Genomic DNA, 24,879 nt, shown 5'->3' with positions numbered 1-24,879 from the left:
TGTTCAGTCCTTTGGATTGCTGTGTAAATGTAAGATCATGTCAAGTGTCTGATGGGAGTGGGTGTAGTCAACTTGCTAAGAACCTTGGTTTGTGAAACATTCTAGGTGAATCTTTTAACTTGATACTTTGTCGTTTGCTAGATACACCAAGAAGCTGGAACTTCTTGCATACTTTATCCTGGGTCCTGAATCTCTTTGGAATCTTCTTCATTTTGGCTGCACATGAACATTACTCTATAGATGTCTTCATTGCCTTCTACATCACCACAAGACTCTTTTTGTACTACCACACATTGGCTAATACCAGAGCATATCAGCAGAGTAGGAGAGCGAGAATCTGGTTTCCAATGTTTTCTTTTTTTGAATGCAACGTTAATGGTACAGTTCCTAATGAGTATTGCTGGCCCTTTTCAAAACCTACAATAATGAGAGAGTTAATTGGATGAAGAGTACCTAGTTTAATCTAAGTTAGTAAGAAGTATTCGTAACAAATCTCTACAGAACTAGCTGGAAAAAGAAGATAACTGTTTCCATCCCTGTGGTCTCCTCATGCCCCACTTCTTAGATTCTCAGTCACAAAGTTGGGATTTCCATACTTCATAAGGTAGTAGTAGAATCTAACGCTAGGAGGATAGGTAGAGGCTGCCCATAGATCATTATGAATCTGAAATAGAGACGTCGTCATTACCATTGGCATGATTCTACAAAAATGCTTTAGGGTAGAGAATAACTTACACCTTTAATGTATGCTTTACCAGACTTGCTGTTTTGAAGTCCAGATGATCTCTGGTAACTTGAATATTTACCTGTTCAAGTAAAGCTAAATACTAATTTGTTAGCCACTGACTTATATTTAATATTATTTTTAAAAGTAACTTTTTCTGTTGAGGCGTGTACACTTAGAAAATGAGATTCTGAAGAGTAGCTTGTCACAATAAGGAAAGTAGTGTAGCTCTTTACTAAATGGTTTCCCAGAAATCTTAAATAAGAATTCTGAAAAAGGTATAATGGACAATACGTGTTGTGTATATACAGAAGGCCAAAGATGAAACTGCCTGCTTTTTTGATTTGGGAGTTGTCAGCTATTAAGATGATGTTTGAACAGGGCTTATTTGGTCAGAGTAAACGGTTTATGCCATTGTCCTACTGCTTTGACAGTTTCTTGTTGGTTTAGAAAGGAAAGCTACATCTGTTGAAAATGAAGATGAGGTAGCTTAAGTGCTTTAGAGTCATATAGTTACTCTCTCTTCTGTATGGTTTATCAAATACTTCACCTAAACCTATGCATGCTTTTTATGAGCAACTCTTCAATCACTAGAATAATAGAATAGTTAAATTTATCTTGAAGTAACATAGTGCCTCGTAAATAGATGGGGAAATGCATGTAGTGATATCCCTCCATCCCCTTCAGGAAAAGTTTTAAAAGCAAGTTTCAAAAATGTTGATCTTTATTTTATTTTTTTTTTGTCCCAATCCATCTGGTATCAGCAAATGTTGAACATATTTGAATGCGTAAGGGTTTTTGATGAATTGTATATACAGTAAAATACTTTATACTTAGTCTTAGAAATTATGAAAATAGACTGGTTGTTAGAAATAAGCTGCTTGTTTATGACACTAGTAGTTACAGTATCTTAAGCGGTTTAACTTTTATCACTTTTTTTGAGAGAGCCTGATTTTGCTTGTGAAAGACTAGTGGTTAGAACTGGAGCCTGAAGTAGTGCGTGCAAGCAGGGCCCATACTTGTTAGTGATCTTACAAACCGTTATCCATATATTTTTTGTGTGCAGGAAGGTAGCTTTAACTATAGTTACTCAGATTTAATGGGGAATAGTAGTTCAATTTGAGTTGCAAATAGCAACAAACACATAAATGTTGGTTATTATCATGTTAATTCACTATCCCATAATTTCAGAATAACTAATGTGTGAGAAGAGGTAGTGCAATGTCAGCCTTAAAAAAATTTCCATGACAGTTTGCCATCCCGATACAAACTGTTCACTCCCACTTTATAGTGACTATAGGAAAACTGAAATACATGCAGTACTTGCCTGTCAACAACAACAAATTTACCCCGGCAAGTAAAATTTTGCAAGACTTAATTAGGTATTTGAAGCTCAGTCTAGTATGGTCTCCCATCTCTACATTTATCGGCCATAACAAAGATACTTTAAACTTGGAATTAGAAACAGTAATTAAGGAGAGAATATATTACCAGCTCTTCAGAATGTTTATTTTAAAAGTCTGAAGTTTATTTAGTTCCTGTTCCTGGGACGAATTCCATATCCCAGAGCATCTGTACCAAATGCAGGAGCACACCTAGTGTAAGTTGCATTGCTCTGCACACTTTGATACCTGTAACATTCCTGTTCTTTAACAAACCTGCTGCTAATGGTAAAGCATCCAAACCTGCTGAGTGCTCCCAGCACCTAAACTAGGGAAATGCACTGACACTTTGCAAAACAGAATCTTTAATCTCCAAGGATTTATGTTTTTATAATTAAATATTTGTTTGCTACCCCAGTCTTCCTGATACGAACAGGCAGTCTGAACATTCCTCTTAGTACTCTGGAATAAAAAGTTCCCAGTTATGGGGGGACACTTGCTTCTGTAGTGCCCAGTAATTAATTGGGCCATTGTTTAACAGTGTTATTTCTTTACACATTTTGGACACGCATTAAAGTGTTAAAGATTTATATTCTCTGAGGTTTTTGATACTTTAGGGAAAACAGGAATAAAAAATGCAGCTAAATTTGCAAAGCTGTTGACTCTGACTGTAACTCCAGACTGCTGACCAGCTTTGCTGTGTCTCAATTGTAGAATTTTTTCAGTCTTATTTACTCGTGTCTAGTAAAGCAAAAAGTTCTATAACTTATCACAGAAGTGTTTACATAACCTAAAACGACATCTCAAGATTTTTAGGTGTAATACTTAAAGTTCAAATCTTTGTTTTTGAAAGCATAAACATTCTTGGGTTTTTATTTTGCCTCCAGCTTTATTTATTTCTCAAGTGCTGTTTACATCTAAAGTATTGTCAAGTCAGTATTGTGGTTTGTTTTGAATATTTTTATGAAAATAGGATATTTGCTATCAACACAATTGCTTTATGTATTCACACACTGATCCTCTTGCTGCTAAGAATCTGTTTCCGATACTTGTAACATGCAGGACTGATTTCCTGGGAACTGGGCAGGGTATTAAGACTGTCAATCCTTCTATTTCTTGGAGGTTAGGCATCTCTGCCAATAGACACAAATCCAGTAGCTCGTAACAACTTTCTGACTATAAAGAGAAAACAAAATATTTCAGGTTCTTTTATTCAGAGTTTCAAAACAAGGGTTGGCCCTTAAAGCAATATTGGCAACTTGATTAGACTTTTCCCCCACAATTTGTTTCAAAGTCAAGCAAGGTACAGAATTTTAAAATGTTTTTATACAGGTTTTTTGCCGCTGCTTTTAACAAGTCTTGGTGTTTGTTTTGCAGCAGAAAGGTTGGGCCTGAATAATGCTAAACGTGCTCTATCTTGCTGTGCCTCCCTTTTTATGACCTCACACACCTGCATGCTGCCTCCTCTATGCCATCTTACCTGCAGCTCTTTCTGGCAGATGCCCTGTTGCAAAGCCTGGGGTAAAACCATACATGAGTTCACCCTCAAAACGGGACATGTGTGATGTCATCAGGTTAGTGCTTTATACAGGAAGTGCAAATGATGAGCAAACCCAAGAAATGGACTTTCAAACACACAAAGTAAATAAACTGAATAAAATAGAAAAACATTTCTCTAATCTTTCAGTTACAAGGAATACCTGAGATTATTGGAACAGTAGGGTCAAATTTACAGATTCCCCCTCCCCCTCCACTCCCCCCAAAAAAAACCAAACAAAAAACCTGATTATGTCCCTTTTAACTTGGCTGAAATAGTTAAGCCACAGAGTCCCTCAGGACCTCAATACTTAAGGCAAAAGTGTAAATTCAGGCTTAGATTTTGGCGTCTGTAGTGATGATGAAAGGGGAAAGTGCCCTTTCTTGGTCTCGTGACATAAGAAGACTGAAAGCTACATGCAAATTTTTTGTGTTCAAAATATCTGGTCTTGATTCTCCTTGCTGGAGGATTCCTCTGAGGCCTGGAAAATTAACTGACACTACCAGAGAGTGAACCTGAATAAAAAGTACTTTTTAAAATCCATTTAACGCAAACTCCTGACAAAGACTTGGGAGAGAATCCTTTTTATCAAAGATTCAACACCTCTGCTTTTCAACTGAGGACTCAAAGCTTCCACTCCACTTCTCTATTTCTTTTATGGAGTCTTCCAGCAAAAACAGGACAACTCAATAGTTCTGATATTTCTAAGAAAATCAAATAAGCAGAAACACTTCAATAGGCCCCCAAGTCCTCAGACTTTCAGACTGACTTAGAGCCAGATCTTGCAAGGTGTTAAGCATATGCTTAACTTTAAGCACACGAGTAGACCCATTAGCTTCAGTGAGATTACTTGTGCTTTAAGTGCTTTTCTGGATCTGGGCCAGTGTGTTCAGCACCATGTAGAACTGAGCCCTTATATGATAAATAAGTGGGCACATGGTTTTGTTTTCTATTTTAGGTCACATTAAATCTCCATGCACCATATGGAAAACATGTTCCAATAGAATATCTAAGATAAATGAATATTCGAAGTAAAGTCACTTCTGTAGAGATGACATCAAATCTAGGACGATTTGTATTAGTGTTTTGATATTACAAGATGCAGAGCTCAGTGAAAATGAGCTGGAAATCCCAACTGCCAGTGCTAATATGGTAAATAAAACCTTTTTACAAGTTTCTAACCCCACAAGCCACAAAACTTGGCTAATTTATAAATGTGTAGATTGTTCAATGTAGCAATTCTTGACCTGTTTTCCCAGTGAAATTTACTGTGGTGTTTGGAACAAAAATCAATATTTAAAACAGCATTCCTAAAGTCTGCATAACGTTTTATTAGCACAGCAGTGTTAGATACTTACACACTACAGTGCTACACTGTTTCATTACTAGTTACATAATTTCTTATTAGTACAACAAAATCAAGTTGCTTGGAAGTGTCTGAATTTAATGGAAGTTCTTTTGTAGACTTCAAGTACCACATGACTAATTCATTATTTTTATTATTTCCTTTCTGTATTGTTTGTTCTATTTGAGAAGATTAAGATATTTTTGTGAAGAAGGATTTTGCCATAATTTATGTTGCTTTATTCAAAACAATTTAGGCTTCTTTAAACAAAATTCACCTATGGTAATTATAAAGCCGATGTGGCTTTGTAGGGTTGGCAGTTTATAATTAGTAGATACCCCAGCAATGATCTAATGTGAACTGTGAATTACCTCGCCTGCCTAAAGGCCTTTTTGTGTCAAGGATTAATTGGTAGACCACTAATAATCCATATATATATGTCTTTTTCTGGTGTTTTCCTTTGAGACATTGTCTGATTTTTATGATTTGACTGAAACAGTCTTTTGTTGTGGGCAAAGTTGACATGGAATTAACCTACAAAATAGTTCTCCTTTATTGTAAATGTCTTTCTGAACAGTAAAAGGCACAGTACTATATTACATCTGTTCTGAGTCATCCATTTTGTAGTTTCTGGTAATGTTCACAGATTGAGCCACAAGTGTGCTACAATAAATGGAATGTACATAGTTCTACGTGATATACATTTTCAGAACAGAGTTGTGGTAGTTGTGTAAGAATTTAAAATACTTTTTAAAAGTGGAGCATATTGAATTCATGTATTAACCCCATGATTTAAATAGTTACTTTACTTTAAACTTAATGTCCTCTTTCATTCAACTGTAAGTGACTTATTTATACAGAGGAATTACAGACTACACTAATGTATAGTGCTTAGCGTAACAAGATGTATAAAAACTAGTACTTAAAGGTTTTTGGGGAAAATGTTTCTTTGCACTAAACATGGATCTTTTTAGTTAAGTATTCACACACACTCTCTCTCTAGTGTTACTTGAAGGTTTGAAAGTTCCTGTGGCCATGAAGTTTGAAGCACAGTAATGTAAATAAGTAAATATTGTTTTGACTCTAAAATTAAACCCAGATTTAATTAATATATTTTTTATCTTGTATTAGAACAAATATTTAAAAGCATTAAAAATAAAATCTTTAGAAGACGGCTGAAGACTGCTTTGTATTTTAAATTTAAGTGACTGGTCAAGTATCTAGTGAGGTATTGGTGACGGGGCACCAAAGCTGTACATTACATTTGTAAACATGGAAAATAGTGGTAGAACAGGGGCCTGGGTGTCAGGACTCAACACCTAGCCCCACTACGGTCAGACTTCCTTTATGACATTTGAGTCACTTGACCTCTGTCTACTTACTCATATCAAACCACACACACACACACACACTTTGTTCCCATCCTCCTCTGCTTACTCCCGTCTCTGGCTCCTGCAACCTCCTCTTCCTCTGTTTTCCCTCATCCCTACCCCCAATTCCTAATTCCTTTGCATTCCAGTGTAGCTGCTTCCACCAAATACTTGCTGCCTGGATACAAGTGGGGATGGGTAGACATTGAGAGCACAGGAGAGCCAGTCTCTCTGCCCTCACTTCCTGTACCTGCTACCACAGTGCCCCCCACCTAGTAGTAGCAGAGAGGAGCAATTGCCAGGTAATTCCTGCTCATTCCTGAAGTCATAGGGTGGACCATGCTTGGTGCAAACAGAATCTTTGGAGAATTTACCTGCAAAAGTTTCTACTGAGCATGAGCAAACTCAGATTTTACAGAGTTATGACTTGTCAAATTTGGGTGAATTTTCACAGGGTCAGGAAAAAGGTACATCCATGGCAGGTGAGCCCCCTCCCCAGACACCAAATTTCAAGCCCATGTGCCAAAGCATGGTAGCATGGCACTAGAGCTTCTCAATGAGATGGTTGCTCTTAGCTCCCCCTGTAACTGGGCTCCATGTGTTGTGCACTGCGTAAGGTCTGGTCGAAAATAAAACTGAGCAGGTACCGCTTGATCCAGCAAGTCAGCTGCAGAGCTGAGTGGCCATGCCTCTGCCTAGCCGAGAGGGGGATGTCACCTCTTTTGGGGAGCCCCCTAGGTAAGCGCTGCTCAGAGCCTGCCTCGCCCCAACCCCCTGCACCCTCCCACACCCAAACTCTGCTGCTTGGGGGGTGGGGGCAGGAGCCAGGTAGGGAGCTAGCCCTGCCACCACCACCCCCAGACCAGTGGGGGCCCTGGGCCATGCACTGCCACCTGCCACCCCTGCCCCCAAGCAACTGGGCTGCCCTCCCCTAGCACCTGCGGGGCCCCTGGGCAGCACCCCACACAGGTTTTTCTTCACTGGTATTTTTAGTAAACGTCATGGACAGGTCACTGGCCATGAATTTTTGTTTACTGCCTGTGACTTTAACTAAAAATACCCGTGACTAAAATGCAGCAATCATTAGGCCCTTAGCAGGGGAACACATCTGCTCCAGTACTGCCCACTCTCATGAACTTACCACAAGTAAGGTGGATTTTGGCCACTGCTGAAAGGCTCTGGGTTTCCAGACTTCCCCTCTCCCTTTCTCCTGCTTCCCTGCCTCCTGGGAAAGAGAAGCCAATCAGAACCGCTGTAGGAAACAGCAGTGGGGGAGGGAAGAGCCAAAGCTGGATGAGAAGAGGGAGCAGAGAGCTTGGGGTGTCTCTGCTCTCCTCTCCCTCCTTTATAAGGCTGGATTGGAAACAGCAACTCCTCTGGGATATTCAGTGGACAGTTTGTATTAATCTTGACTTGTGTAAAATCTTCACCAATCAATCAGCTACCTCTAATTAGGAGTGCCTATATTATAAATACAGAGGTGCTTAAAAATCATACTATTGAATGGCATGATTTCTACCAGCTTTTGCAGTCTCTTGTACACATTTCCCCCCACCACCACCTCCCAGCAGCAGAGTTTGGTTGGGGGAGGGCGCAGGGGGTTGGGGCGCAGGACAGGGAGAGGCAGGCTCTGAGCAGTGCTTACCTGGGGGGCTCCCCAAAAGCGGTGACATTATATATAATATCCTTATGAAGTCTTTTGAAATGCAGTTACTGTGCATACAGAATAGACTTCTTTCAAAGAAGAATGCATTGGCCATTCATCTTGAATAAAAAAAGCAGTAAAATATTACTTTGCGTTGCTAGATTTTTCATTCATTTGAATGTGGGCTGGCCCCTCTTGATCTCAGTTGCTAACTATAAAACCTTTATATCTGTGTTTAGATCCAATGTTGGATGCTGGGGCAGCTTGCTGTTATTTTTAGTGCACTAGCTGGATCAGAGCTATGCAAGTATGTCTATTCAAGCTGGAAATTATGTCTATTCAAGCTGGAAATTATATCTTCCCACTCCAGGGTAGGCATACTCTGCTTCTCTTAGGGCATGTCTTCACTGCAGAGTTAGGTTGTCTACAAAGGGAAATGACTGGCATAGTTATAGTGAATTAACTTTCCCCTACAGCTATACCAGTATAACTCCCATATGTAGACAGTTGTTGGCCTCCAGAGGTATTCGGAGGTATCCCAGAATACCTGTTCAGCCACTCTGCTCATCAGTTCGAACTCTATTGCCCTGGCCTCAGGTGACTGGCCCTTTAAATGCCCCAAGAATTTTAAAAATCCGCTTCCTGTTTGCTCAGCCAGGTGTGGAGTGCAATCAGTGAATCTTTCCAGGTGACCATGGCTCCATGTGGCAAACAAGCCCCAGCATGGAGCAATGGCAAGTTGCTGGACCTCATCAGTGTTTGTGGGGAGGAAGCTGTGCAGTCCTAGCTGCGCTCCAGCCGTAGGAATTACGATACCTATGGGCAGATATCAAGGGCCATGCTGGAAAGGGACCATGACCGGGAGGAGCTGCAGTGCAGGGTTAAAGTGAAGGAGTTGCAGAGTGCCTATTGCAAAGCCCGCGAGGGAAACTGCCACTCTGGCACTGCCCCACGACCTGCCATTTTTACAAAGAGCTGGACGCGATACTTGGGGGTGACCCCACCACCACTCCAAGGACCACAATGGACACTTTAGAGCAGGAGGAGGAGGAAAGCAAGAGTGAGGGTACTGTGTTGGGGGGAGACACCCTGGAGTCCCTGGAGGCATGCAGCCAGGAGCTCTTCTCAAGCCAAGAGGAAAGTAGCCAGTCGCAGCATCCAGTACTTGGTGGAGGACAAACAGAGGAGCGGGTTCCCGGTAAGCGGCTTTTATTTTCATGATGTAAATTTTTAGGAGAGAAGGGAGGGTTAGGACTGCATGCATGCATGCCTAGATGTGGAATAGCCCATTGATGCGGTAATTGGCCTCGGTAATCTCTTCAAAAGTTTCTGCCAGAGCGTGGGCAATGCACTTGCGCAAGTTTATTGGGAGAGCCACTGTGGTCCTTGTCCCAGTCAGGCTAACACATTCACGCCACTGTGCCGCGAGGGGTGGGGGGACCATTGCTGCACACAGGCAAGCTGCATAGGGGCCTGGGCGGAATCCGCATTGCTGTAGAAGACCCACCCGTGCTTCCCAGGTGACCCGCAGCAGCGAGATATCTTCCAGGATCAACTCCTGTGAAAAATTTTGGGATAGTGTTCAGTGTAGGTGCCCCCAGCAGCTGTTTGCTTTCCCCAATGCACAGAAACCCCAGTACAGCCCTGAACCAATCATTCCCCCTTCCCAGGTGACCCGCAGCAGCAAGATATCTTCCAGGATCAACTCCTGTGGAAAATGTTGGGATAGTATTCAGTGTAGGTGCCCCCTGCAGCTGTTTGCTTTCCCCAACGCACAGAAACCCTGAGGACAGTAGAGCCCTGAAACAATCAGTCCCCCCTTACTCACCATTTTGGGGCTCCCGTGGGTTATGTGCACTCTTTGGGATGGGAAAATTATGCTATTGTGAAGACTGTTACACTCCTTAACTGTGTGGGAATAACTGTCTGGTATAAACAATGCTGCCTCTGTCAAGTGTTGCATTTTTTGCCTTTACAGAAGCAACCTTGAGATCTTGGCTGCCCGTGTTATCAATGCCTCAAAGACTACAAAACCTCCGGAAGAAGCTGCGAAAAAGCAAAGAAGACATGCTGCAAGCAGTTATGGATCACTCTGTCACAGAGAATCAAAAAGTGCAGGACTGGAGGGAAAGGGAAAGCAGGGTCCACCAGAGAAACGCAGCGGACAGGAAGAAAAGCACAAAGCAGCTGATAAGCATCCTGGCGCGCCAAGCGGACTCTATCCAGGCGCTCGTAGCCATGCAGGCAGAGCACTGCCGTGCACCCGCACCCGCCATCCCAAAGCTCTTTCCCTTGTGCCCCAATGTCAGCTCAAAACCCCCTTCCACAGCATCCAGGTTCTTACCACCACCAGCTGCCCCCAACACCTGTACGTTCACCAACCAGCCCTGAGAACTACGACCCTTACCCTCTGCACTGAACCCCCGTCACCATGCAGTATAGCCATCCTGAAGTGCAGCAGTCATTGCACAGCACTCCAGACAGGACATATTCAAACCTGTGACTGTACAGTTCCCCACTCACCCCCCTGCCCTTTTAGGTTCCCAAAAAGTTTTGTGTCTGTCAATAAGGTAATTTTCTTTTCAATGAATGAATTCTTGGCTTTGAAAACAGTCTTTACAGTCTATTACAGAAAGTCAAAGATACCTTAGCCTAGGAAAGAAACAGGCACTGCAAATCAGCTTAGGAAACACAGATTCCTACTAACATTGTAACCACTGCACTTCACTCCCGTGCAAGGCACCAAACATTACTGTTGGTTTTCAGCCTCAAATTCCTCCCTCCTTGCAGCCCTGTGCTGGGCCTCTCTAGTAGCCCTGCTCTCTGGCTGTGCAAATTCAGCCTCTAGGCATTGAATCTCAGGGGTCCATGCCTGACTGAATCTTTCACCCTTCCCTTCACAAATATTATGGAGGGTACAGCACGCGGATATAACTATGGGGATGCTACTTTCCCCCAAGTCTAGCTTCCCATACAGAGATTGCCAGTGCCCCTTTAAATGGCCAAAAGCACACTCCACGGTCATTCGGCACCGACTCAGCCTGTAGTTGAACCGGTCCTTGCTCCTGTCAAGGTTCCCTGTATACGGTTTTATGAGCCACGGCATTAACGGGTAAGCGGGGGTCTCCAAGGATCACAATGGGCATTTCGACATCCCCTGCTGTGATCTGGTCTGGGAAAAGAGTCCCAGCCTGCAGCTTCCTGAAGAGGCCAGTGTTCAGAAAGATGCATGCATCATGCACCTTTCTGGGCCAGCCTGTGTTAATGTCAATGAAACGCCCACAAGTGCCTGGAGAACCATGGAGAAATACCCCTTCCAATTAATGTACTCGGATGCTAGGTGGGGTGGTGACAGAATAGGAATATGCGTCCCATCTATTGCCCCTCCACAGTTGGAAAACCCATTTGTGCAAAGCCATCCACAATGTCTTGCAGGTTCCCCAGAGTCATGGTTCTTCTTAGCAGGATGTGATTAATGGCCCTGCAAACTTGCATCAACAAGATTCCAACGGTCAACTTTCCCACTCCAAACTGGTTCCTGACCGATCGGTAGCTGTCTGGAGTTGCCAGCTTCCAGACTGCAATAGCCACTCACTTCTCCACCGGCAGGGCAGCTCTCAATCTCGTGTCCTTGTGCCGCAGGGTGGGGGCAAGCTCCTCACACAATCCCATGGAAGTGGCTTTTCTCATCCGAAAGTTCTGCAGCCACTGCCCATCATCCCAGACTTCCATGACGATGTGATTCCCACCACTCAGTGCTTGTTTCTCAAGCCCCAAAGCGGCGTTCCATGGTGCTGAGCATTTCCGTGAATGCCACAAGCAATTTCGTGTCGTACGCGTCATACGACTCGCTATCATCGTCGGACTCCTCATCACTTTGGATCTTAAGGAATAGCTCAACTGCCAAACGTGATGTGCTAGCGACACTCATCAGCATACTCCTCGGCAGTTCGGGCTCCATTTCTCACAGAAATCGTGCTGCACAGAAACCGTTGAGAGAGTCAAGATGGCGCCAAACGTGGACAGAAACACAGGGATTGCTGGGATGTGAAGCGATGCATTATGGGACATTGGGACAGGAAGCAGAATGACCCACCCCCTTCCCGCGGCGCCAGAATGGGAAGAGGTGCTCTGTGGGATAGCTGCCCATAATGCACCACTCCCAACACCACTGCAAATGCTGCAAATGTGGCCACACTGCAGCACTTTCCGTACACAGCTGTATGAAGACAGCTTTAACTCCCAGCGCTGCACACCTGCAAGTGTAGCCAAACCCTAGGTCACTTGAGTGTTGATAGTCATCCACTGCTGTCCCACAATTCCTCCTATGTGCCCAGGTCAGACAGATGACATAGGTCCTGTTATGCAGAAGGTAAGACTAGATGGTCATAATCAGGTCTTCTGGCCTTTAAAATCTACGAGCATCTTAAGATCTAGAGGAGGTGTAGAATATGCATTACTCTTTGGTATTCTGCCATTTACCCTGAATGAACCCTGGTCAAAATGTTGGATGTACGAAATGGTAGCTATGTGCAAAAATATAAGCCTGATGTTTTGCCATGATTCATTCGGATGCTTTAAAATATTGGTAAATGTAAGAACTAAAGTTTGAAAGACAGATATTTTACTCTGCTATTAGAAGCTGATTAATGGATTCCAGCTAGACAACAGGTGTGCGTTTTCTATGAATGATGACAAGAACTTCCAGAATCCTGCCAACAGAAATATTCTTGATAAATTAAAATTACTAGAGCATTAAGCTTGTCTGTGTGTCATAGCAGCACAACACTGCACTGCAAGTTTGTAACACAGATTTGAAATCCATCCTACTGGAAAATGAATTAAGGATGCACTTACCCGTAGATATTCCAGAAGTGTCACTGGATTTAACCAAACAAAACTCTAAAATGCAGCAGGAGTTTTAGGGTTACTAGTCTGTGCAATTGTCAAAAAGGATGTAGCCCACTCCAACTATACAAGAGTTGTTCACTTGTGCCTACAACAAAGTGAAAAGCTGAGTAAAGCTGCAGTTGAAAGAAAACTAGCAAGCAATGTTATTTGCTATAATCCTGTAATGACTAGACTAGCAGTCACTGAGAACAGCCATCACAAACTTAAGCCAAAGTTTATACTTGCTAGTTTCAGTATCTTTGTACTTGTACATCTTTCATTTCTTTCCCAACCATTACAACAACACACTTCTTACGTGAGAGGGAAAAGAATATCCTTTTGAGTGGATGAGTAGAAATTCTCCTTCCAAACCGCATTCCACCCTAATCCCCATTACCTGAGGCGTTTGTTCTGGCCTTTTCTAGGAAGGCAGCCAATTCAACATTTTTGCTACTTCTGAGATGAACTGTCAGAACAAGCCACAACATGTAACTGCATTTGTTAAAGAAACAGTAATTTATCAATTCCTTCAATCGAGAAGTAACCATTTTCAGTTACTGGGATCTACATTTCTATATTGACCACCATCATAACAGTCTAGGGCTTGTCTACACCAGTGGTTTTAAAACTTTTTTTCTGGGGATCCAGTTAAATAAAATTGTTGATGATTGTGACCCAACGGAGCTGGGTATGAAGTGTTTGGGCAGGAGAGGGGCTCAGGGCTGGGGCAGAGGGTTGGAGTATGGGGTTGAGGGCTGTGGGGTGGGGCCAGGAATGAGGGGTTCAGGGTATGGGAGAGGGTTCTGGGCTGGAGTAAGGGGCTGGGGTGCAGGGGGGTCAGGGCTCTGGGCTTGGAGTGCAGGCTCTGGGCCAGGGATGAGAGGTTTGGGGTGCAGGAAGGTGTTCTGGGTTTGGAGGGGGACTCAGGGCTTGGGCAGGGGTCTGGGGTCTGGGAGGGGGTCAGGGCTCTAGGTGGGCTCTGAGGTGGGGCTGGGGATAAGGGGTTTGGGGTGCAGGAAGGAGTTCTAGGTTTGGGAGGGCTCAGGGCTGGGGCAGGGGATTGGGGCGTGGGGTTGGGGCACAGACTTACCTCCTGTGCCTCCCAGATAGCAGTGCAGCCGGGGTGCAGAGGTGGGCTTCCCGCCTGTCCTGGCACCACGGACGATGCGGCGCCCCAGAAGCAGCCAGCAGCAGGTCCGGCTCCTAGGTAGCGGCACGTGACTCTCGCCTGCAGGCACTGCCCCCCACTCTCCCTGTTTCCATTGGCCAGTTCCCAGTGCTTAGGGCGTGGGGCAGCACAGGGAGGCCTGTGGCCCCCCTGCCTAGAAGCTAGACCCATTACTGGCCGCTTCCGGGGCTCAGCGCGGTGTTGGAGCAGGTAGGCACTAGCCTGACTTAGCTGGGCAGCACTGTTGATGGGACTTTTAACGTCCCGGTCAGCGGTGCTGACCAGAGCAACCCAGTGCCTGACATGCCACGACCCAGTACTGGGTTGCGACCCAAAGTTTGAAAAACGCTGGTCTACACTACACAGCCTTTGCTGGTATAGCTATGCTGGCAGAGCCCCCCAGTGGAGAGACAGAATAAGTCAACAGGAGTTCTGCTGGAATAGTTATGCTGCCTCCTCGAATGACCTTAACTAAACCAACAGACGCGCTCCTTTTGTCAGCATAGTTGCATCTACACCAGGTGTTTTGCCAGCATACCTATGTTGGCTAGCAGGTGTGGGGATTTTTTTACACTCCTACTCAATATAGCTATGACAGCAAAATGTTGTAGTGTAAACTAAGCCTCAGTCAGTAGTATGTGCATTAGAAGGTTTAAAAAACCCTTATTCCAGACCGCATGACATCTGTTACACTGACACAGCCCACTTCAAACCTGGAGTTAAATTGGATCAAGCCACACACCATTGTGGAAATGTGCAGCTGCATATTAGCTGTAGGTGCCGATTGGTACAGCATAATTCTTAGCATCGGAACCGGGTGCAGATACCTAAAATTTTGTTTGGGAGAAAGGGGACAGCTAGGTCCCAGTCCCATGCAGTAATAAGCACAGCCTGACTCCTGGGGTATGGAGATGGACTTTGCAGGAAGTCTCCTGCTTATATGTAAAAAGACCCAGAGCGGACTCAGCAATCAAAGTGGGAGGGTTTCCCCTTCCAGAAGCCATGGCCCTGGTTGGCCGAACTGAAGGGTTTTTGAATTGCTAGCTCCAAGACTCTGCAGGGTGGCAGAAGGGAGCTGGTGGTGGTTGGCAGTGGTAACCAGGAGGGAAAGGCTCTCAAGGAGGCTGGCCACAGGTTTTGGTAGAGTCAGATGGCAGCTGTAACTGTGGGTGAGCTTTTGTTGTTGTTGTTTCTGTTGTTGTGAAGCTGGTTCCAGGACCCTTCCAGAGGCATAAGACAGCTGTAAACAATAATAACTAGTTTGTTCTTCATCCTGGACATGTGTCTGATCTCTCTAACATCACTTCCAGTCATCGAACCCGGAACTCCCCTTGGTCAGCATCCACACTAACATCTGCAGTCCCTAACCTTACCCTGGGACAAAGCAAAGTAACAGCACCAGCCAGCTCATTGACCTACACCTCCACTCTTCAGCTACGGCTTGTGAGATGCTCTGGGGCCATTCTTGTCATTCCTGAGTTGTGGGATTTTGAGTAATGAAGGGAGGAAGTGTTTAACTATTGCTGGGTTATTGGGTAGTTACTCATTTAATTTGTTCCCTGATTCCCCTGCTTTTTTACTTTTGTCCCTGTTTTCTGCCAGTTTCTCTCTCTCTCTCTCTCTCTCTCTCTCTTTCAGCCCTGCCTTTCTGGAAATAAAACATTATTTATTCTTATCTGATGGTCCTTGATTTCCTGTACTTATAAATTGTATTGTCCTAGTGGTCACGTTCTTGGAGTGCCCAGGACTGTGAGTGACTGTGTTACTTCCTGCCTCAGCACGACCAAGACTTGCTGGTGCTAAACTAGGAGTCAACCCCCTGAAACTCCCAGTCTCTTAGCCACCCAAACAATCTCCTCAGCATTCTGCTTTCCTTTACTTTGCCTTGCAGGTTGACATTTGGTGTCCTGCAGTTCCTGAGCAACTCTGAACAGACGTCCTGTAGTGTCCAGCCTCTGTCACTACACACTCACAGTAACTATCAGGTTCGCTAATCCCAGTATACACACAGTTTGACTGGTACAACTCAGAATCAGGTCCTTTATACCACCCCACTATGGAGTTATAGGAAAACAATCATAAATTTACTGTAGAAGATTAAGATTTAAGAGCTACTGAGTAAGGATAACAATGGAAACAAATTATTACATATAAATACAAGTATAACATGCTTCTTAGAGTTTAACAGGCTAAAATCCTTGGCTAAAGCAGTTTCTCACATAAAGCTTTCTTGCAGCATTTCCAGCCATGACAAGCCCTGATGTAGGTCCGGGGAACCTCATCTTAGTTCCGCAAGGTGCTAAGCACCCTCAACATCTCCTAATTTCAGTGGGAGTGTTTATCACAAGAACATACAACATCTTGCAGGACTATGCATCTGGCACTGGGGTCCCCAATATGGTGCCTATGGGGGCATCTAAATGCACCCACATCCTGGCTGGCAGTTGAGCATCTGCCAAAATGCCACGGTCCTTTGTCTGGCGCCCGTCGGATGAAAAGATTGAGGACCACTGATCTGGCAGGATCAAGCTCCAAGACAAGGGACTAGAAATCCATTTGGCAGGGACAATCGTATTGTATGCTACTATGATGCAGATCACCTCAGTAAGTAAAACAGTAAGTAAAACCTGTGGAGGCTTATTCAGCTATGGTGGAATTTCATTGGAGTTGTATTACAGATTCATTTAGCCCATGGAGTTTGTCTGAGGCACGTGACCCTCTTACAACTTCCTGAAAAAACTTTAGACATGAAAAGTCTGAAACTTTTGAGACCAACTTAATGGCTCCTGCGTGGAGTGCTGTGACACAGCATCCTTTGTTTCGATACAATACTTGGTAGCCTGATTTAAGGGTGATGTATTTAAGGCACCCCCAGAAGCTTACAATCAACAGCACTCATCTGGCAACACACAATTCAGTGGGGCCTCTCTCATGTGTAACTCTGCATATGTAAGTGTTTTCATGATCAGGACGTAAATCTTCAAAGGTCACCTGTCTCCCTTTAATTTTTGTTATACACCCCCTATTTTTCACACAATGCCAGGGACTTAACCCTATTGATTAAAAGGAAATGTTTTGAACTGGAATCATAATCGCCACCTTCTCTGATCTGTCTGCAGGTTTCATTAGAGTCTCTAGTCTAGGGGTTGTGTATAGACTTCCCCCTGTTGTAAAAGACATCCATAGCAACACAGCTGAATCAAATAAAAATGCAAGAGATGATCTGAAAAGCCTCATTTTTCTCCTCAGAATACCATAGGATTTGGAGAGAGCCCTTCCTAACCCCTTTAGAGTCCAGTGCCTCAACCCTGCAAACACTGATGCACACATATAACTCTACTCGTGGGAAGAGTCTCATCAAAACCAATAGAACTCACATGAGTACAATTACATGCCTCAGTGTTTGTTGGCTGGGGCCAAAGTGCCCTAGTAGTCTTTCAGGTGGAAACCACTGGCTAGTAGGAGAATAAGTGTAGTAACTGGGTGGGCAGCTGGGATGAATATAGTTAAGTGAAAGCCATTCATTCAAATACTATTCCATGTAGGGGAGCCACCTCAGAATTAACCCTTTACAGGCCCTTAGCATAGTACAAAGTAGGGGCAAGGCTTGCTGAAGTTTCAATCCCTTTAAAGCAGCACCCTGCAGAGGCATGTAGTAGGGAAAAGGAAGTGTTAACCCTCCCAGCATAATCAGTAATCCTACCAAACAGAAAATGCTGCCCTCCCTCACATGCTAGGAAGTTTATGAAGGCCTTGCCTCAGTAGGCTAGAAGACTATATCTCCTTCAGTGGTCTCAGTCCCAAAAGTGTACTCATGCCACATTTTTCCTCATTTGTTAACTGGGGGACATATTCTAGTACCTTGCTCTTAAATGTTAGTTACACCTCAATTAGAGGCCATTAGCAACTCTACCTGATATAAATCTAACTGCTATCCTATGTGTACTTGGATCCATTGGCACTGAAAATAAATACCTTATAAATAGTATCCGAAAATATAATAGAAAAAATAGTAACAGATGATTAGATGTGGTCTAAACACAAGACTGGAAGTCTGGAAATCCCAAGTTCCAGCCCTGCCTTTTATAACAATCCTCTCTGTAACCTTAAGGAAGCTACTTAAGCTCTCTTCTTCAGTTTTCCCTGTCTGTAAAATGGGAATATATTATCTCAAGAGGGTGATGTGAGGATTAATTAGTGAATGTTTGTAAAGCCCTGAGTACGATTAGAGCTGCATAGAATTCAAATAGAAATGAGAGACAGAAAAACACCAACAATACAGCAGGAGTTAATACTTGTATTCATGTTTACTGACTGCCATTTCAGGTGCAAACTGCTATACACATTTTTTACATCACTCAGATTTCATTACTTCATTTCAGTGAATTAGGGAAACTGGGCTCTTTATCTGAACCAACTTTCCTATGAGCCTTAGATTTGCAAGGGCAGTTATATTTTTATTAACAGTCAGTAATTTGAATGTTTTTAGATTGTGCTTTTATCAGAACCTCTTACTCCCTTTTAAAGCAGAAAACGCAAAATACCCCTCCCCATAAAAGGCTCTACAGTAGCTCCTCCTACAAGGGATAAAGTCCCACCAATTTAGCCACCCTAAAGCCTTAGTAAAACAGACTGGTGCAGGAGTTAAAGCATAGCAGTGTTTACCTATGTTAGACCAGGACTTATTCCCTGAGGCACAGAGAAAAACCTCAAGGGAGATGGAAACCCCACCAAAAAGGAAAAAGAAGAGAAAGGATTCATCAAGCAAAGAAAAATACAAAAGTAAAAGTAAGTACAAGCTCACTCATGTGTCCTAGGTTGGCTACCGTCCCCTTCCCTTAGGTTCTGAAGCTCTCTCTCATAATGGAATTTCCCCCCCTCCCCCTTTTATTTTCTTATTGTTTGTGAAAGACTAAGGAGCTTTGGGATTGACTTTATATGTGTGAATAATTGGGATCCTGAAGCCACCACCAGAAGTGATGCTGCCCTTTATAAAGTCTAGTATAAGCAGAGGGAGTCCAGCTTCCTTCGGCCCCCAATGATCCTACAGTGCTAAGGGCACCTAAGCTTCCTCCAGCTCAGGTTTCCTATACAATTTCAAAGTGCTACAGGGCTCCCTTAGCACTGGTGACTCCTGCAGCCATTCTGGCTCCCCAGCTGGAATCCCTGAACTATCTTTCTCCTGGTCCCACAATTACCACCCACTGGTGCTATTGTGAGTACAACCTTTCCCTACATGTGCATTGGTGCAAGTTTATTTAAACTGGTGCAATGCCCTGTGTGGTGGACATTCTGCTTTAGTTTTAGGAGTGACTTTTTTTGGTTTAATTTAATCCTGTTCCTAATTGATTTAAACAAAAAATGAAAGAAGCCTGGATTAAACTGAAATAGGAATGGATACTTTTTGCACCAGTTTCATGAAATTGGTTTAAAATCACAGTTAGTTAAACTGGGACAATTCAGCATGTCCTTAGCAGAGTTCTGGAAGTTTGAGTACCCTAGCTGCAGTGTTATGCTTGGCTTTCTTTTTAGTTTGTCCTCAAGTCTGCATTTCCTGGGTTTCTAACTCTCAGTAAGTGGTATCGGCAAAGTTCTTACATTTTTTAGCCATAAATTATTGATATGTGTGTTCAGCCCTATCTCCAGCTTAGCCAAGCTGTTTGGTGGAAATACATATGAATTCTACCCACTTGCTTTCTTTTTTTTTAATGGGCAAGTACCTCACTTAGTATTTTTCTAGATCATCATAGTAACGGGTCAATACAGTTTTTCCAAGAGCTGGTAAATTTGCATAACAACTTTACAATCACTCTCAACCAACCCCATGCATTGACACAGACAAGTGCATTCTGACAGAGACTAGTGCCTGGATCCCCACAAAGTGGCGTTAGTTTAGAAATATGGCTGGAGGAGCTGGCTGAATGGTGCAGACAGTGGAGGAAAGCCAATTTAGAGAGAAGGGAATGGGGAGGGGTGGTTGTGACAACAGCTAAAATCTCGAGGAGACAATGTTATGAAGGCATAGGAAGATACCTACCAAAGTAAGCTTTGTTTTCCAGATACATCATCTCTGCAGATCCACATTGACCCTGCTGCCACAATACTTTGAAGGCATAAGGGATGTGTCTGTAGCTAGAGAGGAACTGAGGGATGGATGCATGGTTTTTATACCCTTAATAGAATGCTGACACAAAAGGGAAGAGGATGCAGTCTTGCTTCAGCTTTGGTCTTTATGTTGTTCCTGAAAGAGCAGTGATTCACCACCATTTCCTATGGGTGGGGCGGTTATTTCTTGCAGTCTCTAATTTCTAAAAATTAAACCAAGTCATAACTAAAACTTTTTTTTTTTTAAAGCCTGATTTCAGGTAGGTGGATTAGGTTTGTTCATAATGGGTGATTGTTTCTTTAAGTAGTGGACTTATGGTTGTAAATAATGAACTATTATACAATTTATGCCACAATCCATTTTGTATTTAACAAGACATCTATTCATATCTAATGAATATTTCAAAACGTTGATTTCCTCCTCCCATCCCTCTATCTCTCTCTCCAATTGTTGTTCACTCCTTTGATCTGTGTATTTGGTATTCACTCACTAATACATTGTCTCCTGTAATGTGCTCCTCTTCTTATTTAAATGTATTAGCTTACTGGGTCCTCCAGCATGAATGTATTTCTGCGGGACCTGAAAACTGTATTCAGTTGTTCAACTCTGCACATCGTTTATGGATACCAAACAGGAATATATTGGACCCGGCTCCTAAACGGCTTTCTTTTCCATAATATTATTTTAGTGCCATATATTCTGATAAATTATGAACCACTCTATCATATAATAGTGAATTAATTATATTCTCTTGTGGCATCTCATTTTGTGTCCCAAAAAAATTAAAAAGGCAATACTATTAGAGGGGACTAGGAACTTTAGAACCAGCTGTGCCATACAGATTGTTCCTTGGCCCAGCACAAAAATTGCACTGGTGACTAAGCAATTTCTGCTGTGGGGTTTGTCATAGGGCATGACTGACTGCTGCAGAACAATCATGTGACACTCAGTCTAGCTTCGCTTTCCATTCTTAGAAAGGAACCTCTTCTGTGGTCAGATGAGCACTGTAAAAAGGGAAGTTTTCTGGCTATTAGTGCCAGTGACCTGACTGGTGCTTTTTAGCAGCTTAGACCACAGTATTCAGGAGCACTAGTTGTAGGGGAGGAATCCTAGTCAATATGTATTCCAGAAACAATTAAAGGACAGTTGCTTTGTTATTTTTGTGTTCACACATTATGTATAGGGTGCCCACATTTTCAAAGTGGAAAAGCCAGGACCACAGTAGCAGGGAAGTAGGGCAGCATGGGATGGTTTTGGTGGGGTGTTCAGGGTTAGGGAGAGGTGCACAAAAAGGCTTTGGAAACTGTGGTGGGGAGAATTTGTTCACCAGGGTCAGGGGAAACAAAAGGGTGGCAATCACCAGGTGTGGGGTGAGAGTAGTGCAATTCTTGAGGCATGTGGCAGTTTCATTTGCTTAGCTGTCTGGTGGTACCTTTATGTTGCTACCATATGCAGGAATTAGGAAAACGGCATAAAACGCAGTGGCTTTTTTATGTATGTAGTAAATTGGAAACAAGGACAGACCCTGAAACCAAGTGCAACAATTTCCTCTTTTTCAGAGACAAGTAGCCAATTTGATCATATACCCTTCCAATAATAGCACCATAATGGCACAATTACCTTTATTCCCATCCCCCCAAACTGCATAGCAGGGGGCTGGATGCTGACTTCATTTGAATCTTTATTTAAATAGTAATATGTTTGTCACCATGAATGTCTTAAACTTGCATCATACGGTCCTATGGTCTGTAGCATGCCAGACACAGCAAAGGCCTCTTGTTTTGGTTAGTTAAAACTGACTTTAGATTCCCTACTCAGGGCTGGTCTACACTACAAAGTTAGGTTGATCTGGCTATGTAGCTCAGGGGAAAGAAAAAATTCACTCTAGAGAAACTTAGTTAAGTTGCCCTAAGCCCCAGTATAGACAGCACTAATCGACAGAAGAATTTTTCCATTGACCTAGCCTCTTGGATATGAATTTACTACAGTGATAAAAGAACCTCTTCCATCTCCGTAGTGTCTATACTACAGCAGCACAGCTGCACCATTTCTAGTGTATAACAGAATTTTGAATGGGGATTATTTCCCCAATATAGATATTTGCTGAGTGTGGGCAGGCATCTCTTGCATTTTTCATGTGCCCTCTGATGTTTTCTCCACCATGCATACAATCACCTCTGAATCAGTACAACCCTCACATTATACCCACACTTTCTTTCCACCAAATGACGTTTTCTGCTATGTCTTTACTGCTGCATTACTGCAAACTGACTTATCAGAAACAAAGGAACTGGAGACTAAGGGTACGACTACACTAAGGGATTATTCCGATTTTACATAAACCGGTTTTATAAAACAGATTGTATAAAGTCGAGTGCGGCCACACTAAGCACATTAATTCGGCGGTGTGCGTCCATGGTCCGAGGCTAGCGTCGATTTTTGGAGCGTTTCACTGTGGGTAGCTATTCTGTAGCTATCCCATAGTTCCCGCAGTCTCCCCCGGACCTTGGAATTCTGGGTTGAGATCCCAGTGCCTGATGGGGCAAAAATCATTGACGCGGGTGGTTCTGGGTAAATGTCGTCACTCATTCCTTCCTCAGGGAAAACAATGGCAGACAAGCATTTCGCGCCCTTTTTCCCTTGATTGCCCTGGCAGATGCCATAGCATGGCAACCATGGAGCCCATTCAGCTTTTTTTTTACTGTCACCGTATGTCTACTGGATGCCGCTAACAGAGGCGTTACTGCAGCGCTACACAGCAGCATTTGTTTGCTTTTGCATGATAGCAGAGATGGTTATCAGTTGTTCTGAACTGTCTGCTGCCATTGTAAATTGGCAGTAAGATGATGGTTATCTGTCATTCTGTACTGTCTGCTGCTATCATGGGTACCCCTGGCTGAGGTCGGCCGGGGGCGCAAAGGTAAAACTGGGAATGACTCCCCAAGTCAATCCCTCCTTTATGGTTTATAAAAATAGTCAGTCCTGCCTAGAATACGGGGCAAGTGTGCTAGAGAAGCAGTGTATCAGAGAGCACAGCTGCTCGGTGTCAGATCCCGCAGAAATGATGAGCTACATGCCATTCACGGGGGGTGCCCCTGCAACAACCCCACCCGTTGCTTCCCTCCTCCCCCAACCTTCCTGGGCTACTGTGGCAGTGTCCCCCCCATTTGTGTCATGAAGTTATAAAGAATGCAGGAATAAGAAACACTGACTTGTTAGTGAGATAAAATGAGGGGGAGGCAGCCTCCCGCTGCTATGACAGTCCAGGTAGGACATTAAGTGGTGCGGAGGAGAGGAGCCCAGCATCCCACTGCTATGATAGTCCAGGCAGGACAGAATCTTTTCTTTACAAAGGAAAGGGAGGGGGCTGATGGAGCTCAGCCCCTAGTTGCTATGATGAGAACAGTTACCAGCCATTCTGTACCATCTACTGGGAATGACCAGGAATCATTCCTATTTTTACCCAGGCGCCCCCGGCCGACCTCACCTGAGGTAAGCCAGGAGCACTCATAGGCTGATGGTGACAACAGATATCAGTCATATTGTACCATCAGCCACCGGGGAGGGGAGAGGACCAGATACTGCTCTTCACTGCTGCAGCATCGCGTCTACCACCAGCATTCAGTAGACATAGGGTGACATTGAAAAAAGTCAAGAAACGATTTTTCCCTTTTCTTTCATGTGGTGGGGGGAGGGAGTAAATTGACGAGCTACACCCTGAACCATGCTGGACAATGTGTTTGAACCTACAGGCACTGGGAACTCAGCCAAGAATGCAAATAGTTTTCGGAGACTGCTGTGGACTCTGGGATAGCTGGAGTCCTCAGTACCTCCTCCCTCCATGAGCGTCCATTTGATTCTTTGGCTTTCCGTTACGCTTGTCACGCAGCACTGTGTAGCCTGGAGATTTTTTTTCAAGCGCTTTGGCATTTCGTCTTCTGTAACGGAGCTCTGATAGAACAGATTTGTCTCCCTATACAGCGATCAGATCCAGTATCTCCCGTACGGCCCATGCTGGAGCTCTTTTTGGATTTGGGACTGCATCGCCACTTGTGCTGATCAGAGCTCCATGCTGGGCAAACAGGAAATGTAATTCAAAAGTTCACAGGGCTTTTCCTGTTTACCTGGCCACTGCATCTGAGTTCAGATTGCTGTCCAGAGCGGTCACAGTGGTGCACTGTGTGATACTGCCCAGAGGCCAAAACTGTCGATTTGCAGCCACACTAACCCTAATCCGATATGGTAATACCGATTTTAGCGCTACTCTTCTCGTTGGGGAGGAGTACAGAAACCGATTTAAAGATCCTTTATATCGATATAAAGGGCCTCGTAGTGTGGATGGGTGCGGCATTAAATCGGTTTAACGCTGCTAAAATCGGTTTAAATGCGTAGTCTAGACCAGGCCTAAGGCTATGTATAAACTAGAGAGCTTACAGCAGCTCAGCTGTACTGATGCATATGTGACACTGTAAGATCTATGGTGATTAGAGAGAGCTGTCCCGTCGACAAAATTAATCCACTACCAAGGAGCAGCAGTAGCTATGTTGGGGGAAAGCACTGTGCACACGCTAGCACTTATGTCACTCGGGGTTGAATATTCACACCTCTGAGCAACATAAGTGGTAGTGTAGACAGCCTTAGGAAACATCGTGGATTTAAAAAAGAAAAAACACTTCCCAACACCACATCAAATACTGGGGACACAACAGGGC

The 24,879-nt window shown here is 43.8% G+C and overlaps 1 protein-coding gene across 4 annotated transcripts in view; it reads left to right on the top strand.

Annotated features, from left to right (window-relative positions):
* SAMD8 (sterile alpha motif domain containing 8) overlaps positions 1–6,162 on the top strand; it is a 33,369-nt gene extending 27,207 nt beyond the window's left edge. For all 4 annotated transcript variants that reach the window (XM_030569512.1, XM_030569510.1, XM_030569511.1 and 1 more), the window contains one exon: positions 142–6,162. In XM_030569512.1, the coding sequence (XP_030425372.1) occupies positions 142–446 (305 nt within the window). In that variant the 3' untranslated portion in view covers positions 447–6,162. The remainder of the gene's footprint in view (positions 1–141) is intronic.
* Positions 6,163–24,879: the final 18,717 nt, after the last annotated feature.

This window comes from Gopherus evgoodei, chromosome 7 (genome assembly GCF_007399415.2).
Source record: "Gopherus evgoodei ecotype Sinaloan lineage chromosome 7, rGopEvg1_v1.p, whole genome shotgun sequence".
Taxonomy (NCBI): Eukaryota; Metazoa; Chordata; order Testudines; family Testudinidae; genus Gopherus; species Gopherus evgoodei.
The sequence above is the reverse complement of the archived record's forward strand: the minus strand, read 5'-3'. Positions and strand labels throughout refer to the sequence as shown.